This window comes from Sorex araneus, chromosome 1, assembly GCF_027595985.1.
Source record: "Sorex araneus isolate mSorAra2 chromosome 1, mSorAra2.pri, whole genome shotgun sequence".
Lineage (NCBI taxonomy): Eukaryota > Metazoa > Chordata > Mammalia > Eulipotyphla > Soricidae > Sorex > Sorex araneus.
The window spans coordinates 153126490-153146009 of NC_073302.1; the positions used below are offsets into that span (position 1 = coordinate 153126490).

The 19520-nt window shown below is 40.7% G+C and overlaps 1 protein-coding gene across 3 annotated transcripts in view; it reads right to left on the reverse strand.

Moving 5' to 3' along the window:
* Positions 1-1189: 1189 nt before the first annotated feature.
* POC5 (POC5 centriolar protein) overlaps positions 1190-19520 on the reverse strand; it is a 46197-nt gene continuing 27866 nt past the window's right edge. For all 3 annotated transcript variants that reach the window (XM_055137289.1, XM_004613134.2, XM_055137288.1), the window contains 3 exons: positions 16441-16715; positions 7776-7952; positions 1190-4946 (listed from right to left, as the gene is read on the reverse strand). In XM_055137289.1, the coding sequence (XP_054993264.1) occupies positions 4803-4946; positions 7776-7952; positions 16441-16715 (596 nt within the window). In that variant the 3' untranslated portion in view covers positions 1190-4802. The remainder of the gene's footprint in view (positions 4947-7775; positions 7953-16440; positions 16716-19520) is intronic.

Here is a 19520-nt window from a genome sequence, read left to right on the forward strand (position 1 = left end):
ATTTGAAATGATGGTTTCCAGTTGAGAGAGAAGGACAGATAGGCAGTTATTCCTTTGCTTACTGAGGTTACTGTGAAGATCCACTCTGCTACCACATTGTCAAAGAGGCGGCTTTGAGAACATCAATAGATTAGGCAATGTTATAACTTATTTGCAGTGGAATAGGCATTTGGGCAAAAGGTGACATTATTGCCACCAAATCACTAAACATGAGAACATAAATGCTGTACCAGACACCTGATCCAATATTTACCTTCAAGCAGTGGTGCCAAGTATAGGCAACGGTGCCACGATGGTGCCAGCCTTCCACAACACGACCTTCATAGCACTGAGGTTGCTGCCTCAACATTGAATTCTGTCTTTCCTATAAAAGCATATCCGCAGGAACTCCAGGGAAAACTGAGGCAGTTCACTGCAGTTTTGAAAGACATGTGATTAGGAGCAAGTCTTCATGGGCTCACATTTGAATCCCAACACCAACAGGCAGTGTGATCTTAAGGGAAGCTCCATGACGTCACTGTGCCGGAGTTCCCCTTTATTAGCTAGCAAAGAGAGTGTTCGTGCTGAAGGGCTCCTGTGGGATTTATAGTAATGGCTACATAGCAAGTGCTTAATAAAATGTAGCTCTTATTAATAAATGTGACTCTATTTTTGTTACAGAGAAGATCTGCGGGTCAAAAATGAGAACAACTTTAGGGCTGTTCAGGGGACCATGTGGTGGCGGGAATCAAATCCCGGGCAGGCACAAGTGAGTCAAAGCGTTCTAACCTCTGTACTGTCTTCTGGCCCCACCATTGTTTGAATAACACATAGGCCAGAGACACATGAAAAATGCTCAACATCACTTACTTGGGAAATATAAACAAAACTGCAAAAAGACATCACACCTCATACCTCTAAGAATTGCCTTTATCAAAAAGATTGGAAAATGTTGACGATAATGTGGATAAAAATGAACTTTTTACACTGTTGGTAGGAATATAAATTTTTTTTTTTTTAATTTTTTTTTTTTTTAATTTTATTGAATCACCATGTGGAGGGTTACATAGTTCTCAGGATTATGTCGGTTATACAATTCTCAAACACCCTTCACTTCACCAGTGCCCATCTTCCATCACCAACCCCCCCAGTATACCTGCCGCCCCCTCCCACCTCCCCAGTCCCAACCCTTGCACATGGTATGTTTCACTTCGTTTACGCCTTATTTCGATTACATTCCATGTTTCGACACACAACTCACTACCGTTGTTGGGGTTTCCCCCAAAAAATAAAAGCAGTCCTATTGCCAAGGAGGCATTTGATAGTTCTCCATTGCTAAGAATATAGAGATATTAAGTCCCGCTGTTTGTTACATAGTTTTTCTTTTTCCCCCTTGCCCCGCGCCACCGAGTTCACGCCTGTTTTAGTAATCGCCACGCTGCCTGACAAGGGAAAAAAACCGAAAAGGATGGTTATTTCCCGTCATCAGCAGGCGTGGGGCTCTGGCTTAGTTGATAGACTAGTAGAGTGTCTCCAAGCAGTCTCTGGACCCGAAGGTCTTGCGCTGGTATCGGCTCCGGCTCGAGATTCCACCAGCGTCCCGCTGTTCCTTGTACATAATTTTTCCCCTTATATCCCATTCCCACGCCACCAGGTCTGCTTGCTTAATGGACATCACACTGTAGTTGATGACACACCGCATTTCTTCCCGAGAAAGAAGAAAATTTCTTCTCAACCGGCGTGGGGATATAGCTTAGTTCAGTCTAGTGAGATGGCTACCACTTTGATTGCCTTCAATATTTCAGCAACAGACTTACTAATTAGGATCTCCCACAAAAGTCCGCCCCATTAGAAAGGAACCATTACATATTGCTCATACTAATATGACATTAAGTCGCGCGGCCGCTGCCGCGGCCTCGCGGTTTTGGGTTTCTGTATAAAGTCCAGGGAAAGTACAACCAGAAATAACATCACTACAAACTTTTACCCTTTTATGGTGCTCATAAGATGGAGAAACCTAGAGAGAGGCTCGGCGTCTCCCTTTTGCGCTCAGGAAAACCGCGGCCCCTGCGCTGTGCTCAGGAGGGAGGAGTTGAGAGAGAGACAGGTTAAAAGAATTGGGGGATGCCCGGGTCCCACTGCTTCAGCACGCCGTGGGGTCTCTGGTCCCATGCCGGAATTAGTTCAGTGGGCTGCTTGGGGTCCGAGGGCGCTCCCTCGGGCCCCTCCATCATGCTCGCTCCACAGCCGGGTCCAAAAGCAGGAATATAAATTAATAAAAATGTTTCACCCAACAATACCACTCCAAGACATTTATTCAAAGAAGGTGGAATCACTAATTCATAGTATCTTCACCCCCATGTCATAGCCTTATCACAGTAGTCAAACCATGGAATTAATCTAAGTGTCCAGCCATGGGCAACCAGATAAATTTGCTGTGTGAATATATTTTATTATTTTGGTTTTTGAGCCACACTCGGTGGTGCTCAGGATTTACTCTTAGCTCGGAACTCAGAGATCACTCCTGGCGGGTCTCAGGGACCACAGGCGTTGCTGGTGATTGAACCCAGGTCAGCCACATGCAAAGCAAGTGCCCTACGTGCTGTACTATTTCTCCAGGCCTGTGCTGTATATATATATACTCAGCAGATCCTTTTATGTCATTTCAAGATGAATGTAATGACATTCTTTTAACATAGAATCATTGTGAGATATACAATTACAAAGTTGTTCATGTTTGGGTTTCAGTCATACAATGTTCCAACACTGGATCCTTCTAGACATCCTTCACATTTCCCACCACCAATGGAAATCCTGTCTGCTGGGACAAAATAGATGGAACTTGAGGTGGTTATGCTTAGCAAAATAAGTGAAAGACAATTGGATGGTTTATTACTGTATGATTTCATTCATATGTGGAATATAAATTACTAAAGCTAACAAACTAGCAAGTAGCAACAAAACAAACTCCTAAGATTCAAGTTAAAACTGTGGTGGTAATCACCAGAGGGAAAGTAGAGGGAAGAATGAGTAGAAGGTCTTTTTGGTGGTAAGATGTCATGGGAACTCCAGTTACACACATATCAGTATGAAGCTAACCCCTCTCTGAAATTCCTTCATATTATAAAATAGCAAGTCAACAAAAATTAAAAATGGAAATAAGTTAACACATGTATTACAAAAGACTAAAAATGTATCTATCAAGTGTTTTTCTAACCTCTTGATGGTATAATTACAGATAATTTTAATGTTGTATTTTTCTATACTTTACTATATTTTTCACCCTGAACATTATTTTTGTAATGGGAAACTATGAAATTTGGTATCAATTTATATTCCTTAGTCATTATAATTTAAGGTTTTCCATTCTCAAATCTGAATCAGAGATAAAATCATGAACAATTTCAAATTATTCTATAATCAACATACAATTATACATGTTTTTTATGCTGGATGTAAATGATGACCATTTATTAAAGCTATGGAAATTTAGGCTGAGGACAGATTCTTCTCAATGGACGCGTTTTTATGCAACATGTACTTTTATGCACTTTGTGAAATAGGTAGAGTAGGTAAATCTGTTTCATAAGTAAGGAGCCCGAGAGTCATATATATTACATGTCTGGTCCAAGATATCCCATGCAGCTTGCAGAGCCTGCAAACCATGAGAGGCTGACCTTGTTCTTTGAAGTAGTTTTATTATTTTTACTTTTATTTTTAATTTTTTCAGCACCAGCAACTTTATTGAAAAGGGGGGGCGGGCCCCATTCCCGCCCCTGCTCCGCAGCACTGGTGCCGGCTCTTGGGGTCCAACGGTTTGATGGTCCGAGCTCCCTGCAGCCCGAGAGTTTGATGTAGTTTTATAGCGATGGTTTCTTCCTACTGGCCACCACTGAGGTCTCCATCCAGGCTGAGAAGGTTGAGTCTGTTCAGGCTACCCAATAGTTTGACAATCTTTGGGTGTCTAGAGAGCATAATGCAGGTTTTAATGCTATAGATTTAAAAAAATCTGTTCTTACCTTATTTTTAATGTTTTTGGTTTTTAGGTCACACCTGGCTGTGTTAAGGGCTTACTCCTGGTTGGAGCTCCCATGTAAAGCAAGTGCCTTACTCACTAAAATGTCATTCCAGCCTCTCAAAATCTGCTTTTAATTGTTAAGTCTTAGAAAAATAAAGATGAGTACTCTAAAGTTACAAAAAAACTGTGAGAAGAATTATTAGTACTTTCGGCCTTTATCTTTTCAATATAAAAATAAAATTACCCTAGTTTCTATTAACCTTATTAACTTTTAGTAAATTTGTGGAGATCACAGTCAGAGGCATTCAGGGATCACCACTGCTGGTGGTGCTTGGGGAACTAAATGTGGTGCTATGGTCTGAACCAGGGTTGCCACATGCAAGGCAAATGCCTTACTCTGCCACGCTATTTCTCCAGTCCCTTAGACATCTTTTTTTTTAGGGATCTCTTTTAAGTTTAGTTGACAACACTGGGAATTAGTCTTTTGGAAATAACAGAGAAAAAACAAAGCAGGATTTATATACCTTAATGACATATTGTTACAGGCTGAACATATTAAGAAGAAAAAGAGTCCATGGTATTTTTAATTAAAAAAAACTTTTACTTAATTAGATAAAAATAATATTAAATTTATTCTACATATAATTACAAAGGACGGTATGGTTTTTAAAAGTCTCTTGTAATTTTGGGAAAATGAACATGATATATCCTTAATGTACTAAGAATATGGAAGAACGAAAAATTAAAGACCTCTAATTCTTTATAAACCAGAGGAATGAAAAGACTTCACCATAAACATGTTTGTTTAGTCAACCACTTTTATGGAATGAACGCTTGAGAGAGACTGGGTGTGAGCCGATCTGGTTCCCAGAGATCTGGAAGTTGAGGCGTTCGTTTCAGGATGAATAGTCCGGGGATATTTTGCTGCAGTAGCTTGAGGGATGGTTTGCTAAAAGATAAAGATCAGCTTTAGTTATTCCCTAAAATGACATTCTATGAAACAGCATTTCATCATCTACCATTCAATGGAGAACAGATTTGTTAAGCATCCAGAAGACGCAAGCCGTGACTGGGTCAAGCAGCGGTTACAAAGAGTAAGATTTGGCGTTTCCAGGAGGAGCCCCCTCACACCCAGCTACATGGATGTGCTCCCCACCCCCCAATTTTGACGGGAAAGATGGCCCAGAGGGTTTTCAAAGAACTACGGGAATTACTCCCCAGAAAGGACTCAAGGGGAATGGTGTAATGCTCCCGGAGGCTAAGTATAGGAAGGGGTGCTGGTGTCTGGAAGAGGGGTCAGCCCCAAACCCTTGCTGTCGTCCCACCTCCCCGGAGCTGACATGTAAAATACAGTCCCAGGGAACGTGCAGAATGTCCTGAGGAATTTAGTCTGGTCCCTGATTCCAAGCAAAGTAAAGCTGATCCCTCATATTTCACCTGGTTCATCGGGGCGCTGACTAAACCTTTTATGGGCACTCAAGAGGCCTTCCAGAGGCCTGCTGCCCCATTAAAGTGGACTAGAACTTCCTAAACAGGGAAATATCTAGACACTGAGGACACTTATGAGGGGAGGATAGACACATTACCTCAGAGCCCAGGGGAATAACTAGGGAGGCTTTCTACAAAAGCTCATCTTTTAAGTATTGCCAAGTAGGGGCTAGAGCAATAGCACAGCGAGTAGGGCGTTTGCCTTGTACGCGGCCGACCGGGTTCGATTCCCAGCATCCCATATGGTCCCCTGAGCACCGTCAGGAATGATTGCTGAGTGCAGAGCCAGGAGTAACCCCTGTGCATTGCCAGGTGTGACCCAAAAAAAACAAAAAACAACCCCCCCCAAAAAATATATTACCAAGTAAAATTATACATATTAAAACAGAACATCATGTATTTCTTTTCTGGGATACACCCACAAGTGCTCAGGCCTTACTCCTGGCTCTGTGCTCAAAGATCACATCTGAGCAACTTGGGAAACCATACGGGGTCCAGGGAAGGAACTGGGCTGGCCATGTGCAAGGTAAGCTCTCTGGTCCATCAGAGACTTAAAAAACCTCTATGATACAGGAGGCTGGAGTTAAAAAATGAAGAAATAACCTCCTTTTATATATTTTTTAAGCGTCTTACATAACTTTATCCCTTGTACATAAAATATAACTGCATAACCATTGCAAATAGGGTTCTTATGACAAGTATGACATTTTAGTTGCTAAACACCTAGTCTGACCTTATCAAAAGAGCTATTTCTCCTTGGGTAGGCAAGGGGAAGTGGGTGGGCAGGAACTGTAGGAAAACAGTTCATAGAAAACCTGATATCATGATGTAAAAAAGACGACAGAGAATAAAGTAATGCCAGGAGCAGGCAATTACCCAGCAGATGGGGCTAAAGTGTCAAATCTGATTATTGGTTAATCTGTAATAACTGTTCCTGGTAATTCTAAATCTTGGTTCCTGAGGGGGAAAAAATATAAAAAATAAGCACAGGAGACAGCCATTATGTCTGTTACATAACGCAAATTAGGTAGTAATGGAGGCAGGTCGTGGCTCTCTAATTCACGGCCAATTACTGGGAGAGGCACAGAACATACTGAACAAGCAAAGAGCAGTTTGAAAGGAAACCATCAGAAAGAGCAGAGCAGCTGTAAGCCTCACATTTCTTGATTTTTTTTCTGTGAAATCCTTCCGCCAGGATAAAAACAGAATGCTAAGTTCTGAAGAAAGCATAAACTCTTTATGCTTTCTTTATCTCACAAAAGCAGTCAATTTCCCTCTCTGCACACATGTGCTGATAAAAATAGATCCGACTTCACCTCTTCTCATTTTCAACAGCTGATCTCACATGTTAAAAAAAAAATAGAAAAAGTCATCTAAGGGCTTTCAGACATTGTCCATCTTCTGTATTGAAAAGAGGGGAAGAATTGGGGTTGGAATGACAGTACAGCCGGGTGGGGTGCTTGCCTTGCAGGCAGTGGACCTAGATTTGATCCCTGGTATCCTATATGGTCTCCTGAGCCCACTAGGTGTGATTCCCTGAGCTCAGTCAGAGCCAGGAGGAAGCCATGATCATAGCCAGGTGTGGCCTCAAATAAAAAACAGAAAGGAGGGAAGAAGATAGTATTAAAAAAGAAAAAAGTTATGTTAACAGTAGTAAAGTATTTCTTTTAATTATCTACCATATGAGCAGCTTGCTAACGAGCAAATACCTTGCCTTTATTTAAAATTAATAAATCATTTATATATTTTATCCTTGGGCTGGAATGATAGCGCAGCAGGTAGGGTGTTCACCTTGCACGCGGCCAACCCGTGTTTGATTCCTCCGTCCCTCTTGGAGAGCCCAGCAAGCTGGCAAGAGTATCTCGCCTGCACAGCAGAGCCTGGCAAGCTACCCGTGGCATATTTGATATGCCAAAAATAGTAACAAGTCTCACAATGGAGACATTACTGGTGCCCGCTCGAGCAAAACAATGAGCAACTGTATGAGTGATACACTGACAGTGATTTTATTCTTTGTCCACCAGCATACAGGATTACACTGAGTTGATAAATTTTTTTTATACTTTTGAGAAAAAAAAAAAGAACAATGTTTCTGAAACTGATTTTCTAAAAGAGCTGAAGCAGATACAGACCAGGTTTCATAACTGTAAGCCTGTAAATGCTCCTAAGAGTAAAAGGCGTCACTGTGGCAGGAGTCACGAGTTTTGAGGTCACCCTCAACATCTCAATTAAGTGTATTTATTAACCTTTAAACTCAGGAAAGAGATTTTGTGGCCCAAGGTGAACTTACCACTGTGACAGGATGATGTTTTTCAACAACAACTGAGCTCATGGGTGGAGAAACTCCCATAATTGCCAAACTGCTGTTAATTCTGTTTTTTGAAGCAAAATCACATCTTCCTGTGATTCGGGCTGTAATTGTTCTTCCTGCTTTCTGCTGTGCAGATGTTACAACTCTGGGAACATACTAAGAAAAAAATGGACACTAAGTTGGTTGAAAATCTGTGGCAAAATTCTCTAACTTATGAGGAAAATATTCAAGTTCTTAAGACAAATTTTACACAGAACAAATAAAACAGAATAAAGAGACAAACAGCCAATTTCAAAACCTAGCATCTCCCCCAATATTCCTTTTCCTATCAGCTACTTTATATTACATCAACTTTTAAAATTCTTCCTGTTTTGAAACAACCAGACACGTGGGAAGATACAAGAGGGGCAGAGGGAGGTCCTGAGTGTTACCCGCCCCCCTCCATTTCCTGCAAGTATATTTCACATGGTCATAGTTTAACAACAGTATCAAAACCAGGAAGTTGTCAGTGGCTTAATGCTTGCTCCAGAATTGTCTCTTTATCACAAATGCAGATTCCTGTAACTGGCACTGGGATGGAGAATCAACACTCTTCCATTTCCACAGAGATCTCTTTTGTGCGGAGGTTCCTTGGAGTTACACCAGTCTCCACCCCACCACTCCTTACTCCTGACTTGCATAATTAATATCACAATTAACATATGTGTTTGTGCTCTATCCTTTTTCTTACCACTTTGCTAATGTATTCCCTCCCCTGACATGCATTAACTTTTAATGATGTTTTTTAATACCAATGAAACAGCTTATTTAAATGTTTCAGTTCTGTTATTGCATAAAGCACATTTTTATTGCAAAAAAAAAAAGAAGGGCCTGAGGGGCTGGAGCGAGAGTATAGTGGGTAGGGCTTTTGCTTTGCACGTGGCTGAACTGGGTTTGATCCCTGGCATCCCATATGGTCAAAAAAAAAAAAAAAAGGACTATATCAAAAGGTAAAGTCAGCTTCTTTCTTACTGCTGGTTAATACTTTAGAAAGATTATTTTTGAATTAGGAGAAATGCATACCTATACTCAATGCCCCTTTCTCTATCAATTAATTACATTAAGTGCTCATTTAAGTTTAAAGTAATGCACTATTTAACTTGGTTTTTAAAACTGTCTTACATTTGCCATGTGTGTGTGTGCACATGTGGTGTCAGAGATGGAACCCAGGGCCTCACACATGCAAGGCTTATGTTTTAGTGTTGAGCTGGTGCCAATATTTCATACTTGCATTTGATTTTATCAACTGTCCATATTGTTTAAGTACTTTCCAGGCAAAGAATGACTCTTACCCAAAATAAAGAAACCTCTCCCCCTGCTTATAGTACTAAAAGTTTTAACAGCATTAGATAAATATTAAGCTCACCTTAGTTGTCTAATAGTTTAAACCTGTTTCCTTTTATATATGTATATATATATTTTGTGTTTGGGTCACACCTGGCTGTGCTCAGGGCTTACTCTGAGCTCTGTGCCCAGGGGTCAGTCCTGGCGGTGCTTGGGGCAGGGAGTACAAGGTAAGGGATGGGGCTGGCTGCATGCAAGGCAAATACTCAGCCCCTGTACTAACTCTATGCTACCCTTTAGTTTATGTATTTTAATGCACACAAATTGAAAAACTTACAATTAAACCTATCACAAATTTCTTTTCATAATTAAAAAAGAACTAACTTGATTTGGATAGTTAGATAACTATAGTCTTCCAGAAATCACTTCAGTTGATTTATTGTATTGAAACATCTAACTTTCACTTTGAATTACTCATATAAACTCATTTTTTTCTCCCTGCACATTTTACCATTATTTAGCATTATTAAATATGGATCTTTCCCCTGTGTTAATAGCCCAGCTGAGATCACTAGACTCTTCCTGTCTGCCTCTAGCCACAGACTGCTACAGAGAATATGGGAACAGGCTGACAGTGGCTCCATAAGCAAAGGCTCTGGGAAAATGAAAATGATCTAACATACAGGTGATGAGAGGACCCCATACAAATCACATTTGGTGGAGTTTGTAAGAAGAATTAGTTACGGTATAAGCTTTTAATTACAGAAAGCCAAGAGAAGACCAGTAAGAAGCAATTAATTCCAGGAAAAAGATTTACTAGAAAGGAAATAAAACATAGATTAATGGCTCAGTTATATTTATAGTCTTCAAAAATACTGAGTTGGATATCTATATCTAAATGTTTATAGATAAGGTAGATGGGGAGAGAAGAGAAGATATAAGCATTAGAAGGCTGTTTTGGGGCCAGAGAGACAAGGTAGAGATTAGGGTAGAGAATACAGTGTACAGGCATTGACCTTGCATGAGGCTAGCCTGGGTTCAATCCCCAGCACCCCTAAAAGTTCCCGAGCACCCCTAAAAACTCCCTAGCACTGCCAGGAATAAAATAATGACTTCTAAGTAAAGAACCACAAATAAGTCCTGAACACAGTAGGTTGTGGCCCAAAACAAGTTAAAAAAAAAAAAAGGAAATTTAAAAAGGCCATTGTTTTGGATGTAAAAAGAAATCAACAAATAATGCTTGAAATTAATACTGACATGAGCTTGTTATTAAGAGAAAAGTGGTAGAATCACTGACATGAGCTTGTTATTAAGAGAAAAGTGGTAGACAAAATTAAAAAAAATTAAGAGGAGGGATTTAAAAAACTATTTCTTCCTGTAATCCTTGTGGAAGCTACCTGAATGTTTGAACTTCTATGAATCGTAAGGATTTGAGAAACCAAAATGCAGATTCTAAAATATTTACCAAATTGTGGATAAAATTCATGGAGAGAAACATTATTCAATAAATTATAAAAAAGATTTTATAAATTGCTGAAAGCTATTTTAAAATATGTTTAATTTCTGGAAAGATTCTTGACAAGAAAATTGAAAACCTAGGTCTAACTGAACTCCTAACCTTACACTGCCTATTAGATGGAAGAGGCATAACCATGCTCGTGAGTTAACAGTTAACATTAACATTAACTGTTCTCATTGGGAGGGTGAAGACATGAAAAACCAGAGAAGTTTAGGCAGGAAGTTCCAACCACCTAGTGTGGTTGAAAAATGCTCACAGATCTTAAATCTCAGAATTGCTGTAGAATGCCTTAAATACAAGGAAAATAGGCCTCAATAATATCACAAAGGCTTTAAAAGAAACCTCTGCCCACACATTTGAATGAAACAGTAGTTTTTGATATCTATATTAACTAAGTGAGTTGCTTTCAAATGGCTGTCATTTTTACTTGTTAGTGATTTCTACTCGTTATGCAATTTAATTTAAATTGTATAAACTGATGAAAAGAAATGTGGACAATTTAAAAGGATTTTTATAAAAATACATTATTAGAGGGGGCCAGAGACATAGTATAACAGGTAGGGCACTTGCCTTCCATATGGTAGACCCAGATTCGATCCCTGGCACCCCATATGTCCCTAGAGAATTGCAAGGAGTGATTCCTAAGTGCAGAGCCAGGAGTAAGCCCTGAGCACTTCTAGGTGTGGATCCCAAACAAAACAACAACAACAAAGTTATTAGAAAAAATTACTGCTAAATCAGGTAAAGGAAAACAACTAAAAGAAATGTGAAACTGACTGCTTCTCAAACACTGAGAGGCTTTGCTTTATGAAAGTTAAAACTGGCTCATAATAGATAATATACTCTGGCTCACATAAAAAAGATGACGATTATATGTGGATCCATACTTTGACTCCACAGTGAAAACTGGCAAGTACATAGGTAGATTTTAGGTTAGAAAAAAGATCTACGGATCTAAATTTTTCTATTTGTATTTATATATACATAAATTAGGGGTATGTGCCAGGGCATTATACGTAAGGTCACATATATGCAAAACATTCACTCTGCCACTGAGCTATTTCCCTGGCCTCTATATGTATCATTTGAAAAAAATTCTGTTTCAGCTGACATTTCTAAATGATGATTTACTAATTCCAATCATGTTGGATCTCTTTAAAGTAATCAGCTTAGCTGACTTCAGATACTTACAATTTAAGCCATGTTAACATAATCAATAAAATCAAAAGGAATAAGGAAAAAGAAGGCACTAAAAAAAATTCAATGTCTGTACCTTCATATTTGACCTGGAGACAATACATTGGGTCAGAGAGCTGAACTCAGAAGGTCAAAGTATGAACTTCAGTCCAATTCCTGATTATGTCCACTAGGCAAATGCCTTGCCCTGAGCCTCCACTTCCTCATTTGTAAAAGGGGGAAAACACCACCAACCACCCAGTGATACCTTTTCACTTCCATTCACAGGAAGCAGATGCTTAGAAGAGGTTTATTAAATAGCTTAAAAATTTAACTAAAAACGCATCAATTATTCCAATTAGATTTTGAGAAAAGAGTCAAGTGCCATCTATTGTTCAACATGGTGAACTACAATATAGTTGTTATTTATTTTTATTTTAATTTTTTTTGCTTTTTGGGTCACACCTGGCAATGCACAGGGATCACCCCTGGCAGTGCTCAGAGGATGCTGAGAATCGAACCCGGGTCTGCTGCTTGCAAGGCAAACGCCCTACCTGCTGTGCTATTGCTCCAGCCCCAATACAGTTGTTTTTAACTGCCAAATTTGTTTTGAAAATGCCCATACTATAAAATTTTGGCATTTTATTTAACAAATTAAACCTATCTGCAGAAAGGAAACAATTTTACACATACAGATACTATTTTTTTTTCTGTGTCCTGATTCTCTGCCTCATCTACCCTCACCACTGATTGTATGGTATTATAAGGACCAGTATTGAGCACAGAAAAGAAAATTCAGAGACAAAAGTCCTTAGTGCCAAATCATGCTTGTTCTATTAGATGAAGATAAAAATATGCATGGCCACTGATGTTTCTGAGAGGCGACGGGAAGAGCATCAGTGTTGTTTAAGCACAGGAAAAGCAAGCTAGAATGGATAACTAATTTGACATAGACAAAGCTGATAAATTTACTATTTTTTTCTAGAAAGACAGACCTCTTTTCTCTAGCTGCTTGTGCCCCTATATTTGAAGTTTACTTCCAGTGCACCTCCTTTTACCAACTGGAAATATAAAGTAAGACTGAAACAACTTCAATGTTCAGACAGGAAGTCACTGATTAAAATGAAGAGAAGCCATAGGCTACAAATCTCTTATTTTCCTTTCATGTTTTTCATGTTAGCTAAGTTTTTCAACAAATATATTTTTTTCTACTTTTGTTACTGTGGGTTTTCCCATTTTGTTGTTGTTGTTGATTTTTGGCAGGGGTGGGGTTTGGGTCACACCCAGCTGTGCTCAGAAATTACCTTGCTCTGTGCTCAGGGGTCACTCCTGGCAGTGCTCTGGGAACCATATATAGTGTTGGAGATCAAATCAAGGCCGGATGCATAAAAGCAAGGGCTTCCCCTCCTGTGCTATCTCTCTGGCCCTGTTATCATGGTTCTAAAAAATATATGTATTTTTAATAGAAATCCTTATGGTTCTGGGCCACACTCAGCTGTGCTCAGGGCTAGTACTCCTGACTCTGTGCTCTGAGATCACTTCTGGTGGTGTCTGGGATCTAAGGGGGATCAGCTGTTGCAAGGCAAGTGCCTTGACCCTCAAAGTATCTCTCCTATCCAGAAATTAATCTTTATTGGGATTTTTAAAAAACAAAATAATTTTAAAAACAGAAGCCAATGGGGGGCGGTACATTAGTGGGCAGAGCATGTGCCTAGCATGCAGCTAGGCCAGGTTCGATTTGTGGCATCCTATGTCATCCCCAGAGCCACCAGGAGTGATCTCTGAGAGCAGAGCCAGGAATCAGCCCTGAGCACTGCTAGGTGTGCTGCCCCCTGCCCCCCCTGCAAATAAAAACCCCTAAAACACAAACTCCCAGAAGCCAATACACAGAAACAAGAAAGTAAATACAGACAGATTATGTATATCCAAATGTCAAAATATCTTTCAGGTTAACATTCCATCATCAGAAAAAATGTTTTGACATATCAATTCTGGAAATTCTATTTAATATTAACAATACAGAAACCTAATATTTGAATGTTATAAAATTCTTATGGCTTAGGCTAGAACGACAGTACAGGGGGTTGGTGCTTGCCTTGCATGTGGCTGACCCTGGCACCTCATATTGTCCCTGAGCCCAACCAGGAATGATCCTGAGTGCACAGCCAAGAGCAGCCCAGGTGGGTGTGTCCCCACCCAACCCTTATACCCCTCAAGTTTATGTCACATTAACTACATGGGCTAATATTTTATTCTTTCCATCAGCCCATATGTCACATGCATAATTAAATCGATCACAATTAGGTTATTTCTGGGCCCTCCCTGAGATTTTATGGTGGGATATGCTAGAAGCCACATATTATTCAATATGACCTTTGGAAAGGTTATTAACATATTATAATATTAATATATTAGCCTCTATACTATTACTTCTTCCTTTTCTCTTACTCTCTAAATGTATATTATTAATACAGCAAAACTTTATAGTATTTGCTCCTTTTTTGTGCAGGGGGGTTTGAGGTCACACCAAGTTATGCTCAGGGCTTACTCCTGTCTTGGCATTCAGAGGTCTATCCTGGTGGGCTCAGAGGACCATAGGGGGTGCTGGGGATCTAACCAGGTCAGCCACATGCAAGGCAAGCAACTCAAGCCTTGTACTATCCCTCTGGCTCTTTTATAATTCTTTTTAAAAATAAGACATGTTGAATTGACTCTGAGTATTATAACTGTAAAGCAAGAAAGAACATTAGAATTAAACTCAGATTTACTTGTGATTCTCATTCTCCCGAGTCCTGAACACTATCCTTATGTGGATGAAACTTAACGTGTATCTGGTCTGAGGAGAGGGGGAAGCTAGAGATTTGGGGGAAGAAGAGATGTGTATATAACACTGTGGGTTGAAATGTTAGTAACAGAAAGGGTGAAAAGCACAATCATTGGTATTTTCTATTTAGTTCCAGGGTTAAGTATAAATGTAGATGTACAAATGGTGTGTCCTATTTTAAGGAAATTTAAAAAAAATCTAGCTCTGCGTGTGTTATCTGAATATGCAAGACGAGTGACAAACTCAGTGACGGTTTATTTAAATGAGATCTTCTGTTCAGAATCACACTTCAAAATGTGTAATCCTGAAAAATAAACACAGCTGCACTTATGTCAGGATTGGATTTCTGTCTCTTATTTCTAAGGCGAAACTCCCTCATTCCTCCAAATTTCCTGACCTTTTATTTTTAGACTTCTATGAATCAAACATAATAGCAGATCTTAACATTTCTCCCTTCAAAGCAGCAACTACCCAAAGGCAGAAATCCAAGTCTGCAATTGTCATATTGAGGCTGGCCAACTGTCTGGTTGAAGTCATGTCCCTCTCACCTTCGCAGGGGTTGGTAAGAACAAAAACACTAATGACTCTGGCGATTTCCTTCCTCTCCTGGAAGTGGTAAGGCAAGGGAAGTAGAGATAAGGAAGATGGAGTCATCACGAGTGCTTTAAAAGAAGGTACCAGTATGACTGAAACTCAGTCGAACAACTTTGTGACGGTATCTCATGATGACTCAAAAATTTTTTTAAAAAAATAATAAAAATAAAAGACTTTACCAGCCTTTGTGGCAGAGCCAAGTCAGAGCAGGGAAGAGTGAAAACCCTGTGGAAGCTGAGGATCCAGCGCTTTGATCTGAATGTCACTGCCTCTTGTGACACAGCGAGGGGAGGACGGGCTCACAGCAGGAGGCTGAGAAGTAAGAGCCATGACGTGCTTTGTCTATAACTCTTGGCATATGATAACACGGGTAATCCCACTGTGGAATTTTCACACAAACACCCCATCCCCATTCAATACTCCTCCCCCTTGCCATATCTTTTTCAGTATTGAAAAAGTAACGAAACTGGGGTGGCGGGGAAATCTTTCCGATCTTCCTTCCAATTATAAATTTACAGTTAAAACCTAATTAAATCAAGATGGGATTGCTAGAGAGGAGTGTTAACCACAGCCATCTGTCTCCAGAAGGTAAAGCCAGAGTGAGCAGAAAACAAACTGAAGTGTCCTTGAAAATACCCATCCCGTTCCTTCAAAATTGGAAAGAATTACTATCAAATGGATTTTTTTTCCTTGATTAGTTCTAAAAAATGTAAAATGAGATTTTTTTTTTTTAAAGATGAAAAGAACTAGCAGCTAGAGTGACAGTACAGCAGGTAGGGTGCTTGCCTTACACGTGTTTGACCAGGTTCAATCTGCGAAGTCCCATATGGTCCCCTAAGCACTGCCAAGAGCGATCCCTCCCAGAGTGATCCCTGAGTGCGGAGCCCGAGTAAGCCCTGAGCATTGCTGGATGTGGTTCCAAAACAAAAAGATGAACAAAAATGAAGATGCTCACAGCTCCAACAAAACTCTGAAGTATTATTTTTATTATTCTCTCTCTCCTCTCCCTCCCCTCTCCTCTCTCTTTCTCCACCCCCACCCCCGCACTTACTCCTTAGGCTCTGTATGAAATATTTCATATGGCTTAGCCTAAGTATCACGTAGGTCCTTTTCTTTAGGGGCAAGCATGTTCGGCTCCCAAACACCCAGCAGAGGAGTAAGTGCGGACTCCTCTCCTCAAGGTGGACGCCTGCGTGAACAGTACTAACCATCTCTTCTGGTGCAGCAGCAACTGAAGATCCAGTACCAAGATGAGAAGACACGGGAAAGTGGAAGGACGCAGAAGCAGCGCCGGAGGTGGTGACAGACGCCCCGGAGGGGAAGACTGCGGTGCTGGATGCTCCTGCAGCCGCAGCCGGGGGCGTGGCGGCCCGCGTGCTGCACGACGGTGCAGAAGGAGCGGAAGGATCCAGAGGAACAGGATGCTCTTTTCCTTGAGTACCAGAGCCGTACTCATCCTTCTTAATGTTTGTCACGTCTATCCCTGTAAAACACAAGTTAATTTCATTAAAAATCCTTCCAGGGTAAGGCTACTCTTACTTCATACCAACAAAAATATCTGATTGCTAAAATTTGGTTCAAACTTTAGGTACAGCTTTGTCATAAGCTGAATACTGTATGCAGTTAATACAGTTTATCAGTGTTTGCTGGAAAATGTCAGCATTACTACTAAAGGCTGAAGACCATGTTCACTGACATGTTAAAGCTAATTAAAGATTTTTCCTCATTTATAAAAGAATCATGAAGCCACTGGACCTCCTTGAAGTGGAGGGCTCAGCCTTCACAGACATCAAATAATGTGGCAGCACCTAGCCGAAGGATTTAAGTGCTCTGTCTGTTATTGCACACAACTATTTTTTTTTTTCTTTTTGGGTCACACCCGGCGATGCACAGGGGTTACTCCTGGCTCATGCACTCAGGAATCACTCCTGGCGGTGCTCAGGGGACCATATGGGATGCTGGGAATCAAACCCGGGTCAGCCGCGTGCAAGGCAAACGCCCTAGCTGCTGTGCTATCGCTCCAGCCCCTGCACACAACTATTTTTATAAATCACCCAGTATTTAGGTCTTTAGCTTATTTTCTGATATCATCATGCCCTCTCATTGTGCACTGAATCTATCAAAAACTATATTTTTATTCTTGATATCTAAAACAATGAATCAGTAAGCAATACTGAAATCTTCATTTATGGCCATGTGTGAAAGAAGTAAGCTCTTGCAGGTAATCTTTTTAAAAGATGATCAGAACTAGGGGGCCAGATTGATAGTACAGCAGGTAGGGTGCTGCCTTATACATGTCTGACCCGGGTTCAATCCTCAGAAACTGTTATGGTCCCCCAAGCCCTGCCAAGAACGAACTCTGAATTCAGAGCCAAGAGTAAGCAAGGCAAGTGTCTGAACTCAAATACTCTCTCTCTGGCCCTAGAATATTATTTTGGCAGGGGTGTGGGGGTGGGGGTGTGTAGGTGGATAGGGGGTTCTCAGGAATTCTGACTCTATGCTTAGGAGACCATAAACAGTGTTAGGGAATGAACTGAAAATCAAAACATGCACAGCAAGTGCTCTAACCCCTCTTCTATCTCTCAGGCCTGGAATCTTTTTTTGAAATTCTTTGCTTTGTTTTGGGGCCATAACCAGTGGTGCTCAGGGGCTAAAATCTGCTTCAGTGCTTAGTGGTCACTCTCAGTGGTGCTCAGGGGACCATGTGATGCCAGGGATCAAACCTGGGCTCCTGCATGCAAGCACGTACACTGGCACTTTGAGCCAGCCGGCCCATAAAACTGTAATTTTTTGTTTTGGGGCCACACCTGATAGTGCTCAGAAATCCTCTGAATGGCGCTCGCTGACAATATAGGATGCTGGGCATGAAACCCAAGCCACTTGTATGCAAAGCTTGGGGGCTAGGCCACTGAACTATCTCTTCAGTCCCTCAAAACATAATCTTCACTCTATATTAAAGGAGTAAATGTCAATTTCCATAAACTAGGACAAAGGGTTTCTTTAAATTTCAGATCCCTCCCATTAGAATTCTATTAAAATGTCCACTTAAGAGATCTCAACAGCTGCTCCTCCAAGATGGGAGTATAAAATGAGGTCCCCACAGCCATGCCATGGACTCCGCACCAGGCTATTTCCACTCAGGGTGCCCCAGAGGGGTCGGGTGAGAACCCTTCCTGCCCCAAGGGACCCAGCCCTGGCAGCCAACCTCCACTACCCAACTGCCACCAGGCTCCAGGTCGCTTTCCGGAGACACATTATAAAACACTTAAAACACTTTCTACCATATATATATATATATATATATATATATATATATATATATATATATATATATATATCTTGGAGAGCCTTGCAAGCTACTGAGAGTATTCCACCCGCACAGACAGAGCCTGGAAAGCTACCCATGGCATATTTGATGTGCCAAAAACAGTAACAATAGGTCTCATTCCCCTGACCCTGAAAGAGCCTCCAATCATTGGGAATGATGAGTAAGGAGAGGCTGCTAAAATATCAGGGCTGGGAGGAATAGAGACTGGTGCCCGCTTGAGTAAACTGACAAACAAGGGGATGACAGTGATACAGTGATACAGTGTGATAGAGTCCACTTAAGACTATTGTTGTAGTACCTCACTGAGGACAAGGTTGGCAAAACCCTTCACGATATTGAAGCTAACGGTTTCTTCAAAGATGACACGCAACTGACCAACCAAGAGGAAACAGAAATAAACAAATGGGATTGCATTAAACTAAGAAGCTTCTGCACCACAAAAGATACAGTGACCAGAATACAAAGACAGTCTACAGAATGGGAAAGGATATTCATCCAATACCCATCTGATAAGGGGTTGATATCAAGGGTATATAAGGCACTGGTTGAACTCTACAAGAAGAAAATATCCAACCCCATCAGAAAATGGGGCGAAGAAATGAACAGAAACTTTTCCAAGGAAGAGATACGAATGGCCAAAGTACACATGAAAAAATGCTCTACATCACTAATCATCAGAGAGATGCAGATCAAAACAATTATGAGATACCACCTCACACCACAGAGACTAGCACACATCCAAAAGAACAAAAGCAACCGCTGTTGGAGAGGATGTGGGGAGAAAGGGACCCTTCTACACTGCTGGTGGGAATGCCGACTGGTTCAGCCCTTCTGGAAAACAATACGGACGTGTCTCAGAAAATTAGAAATTGAGCTCCCATTTGACCCAGCAATACCACTACAGGGAATATACCCCGGAGAAGCAAAAAAGTATAGTCGAAATGACATCTGCACTTATAT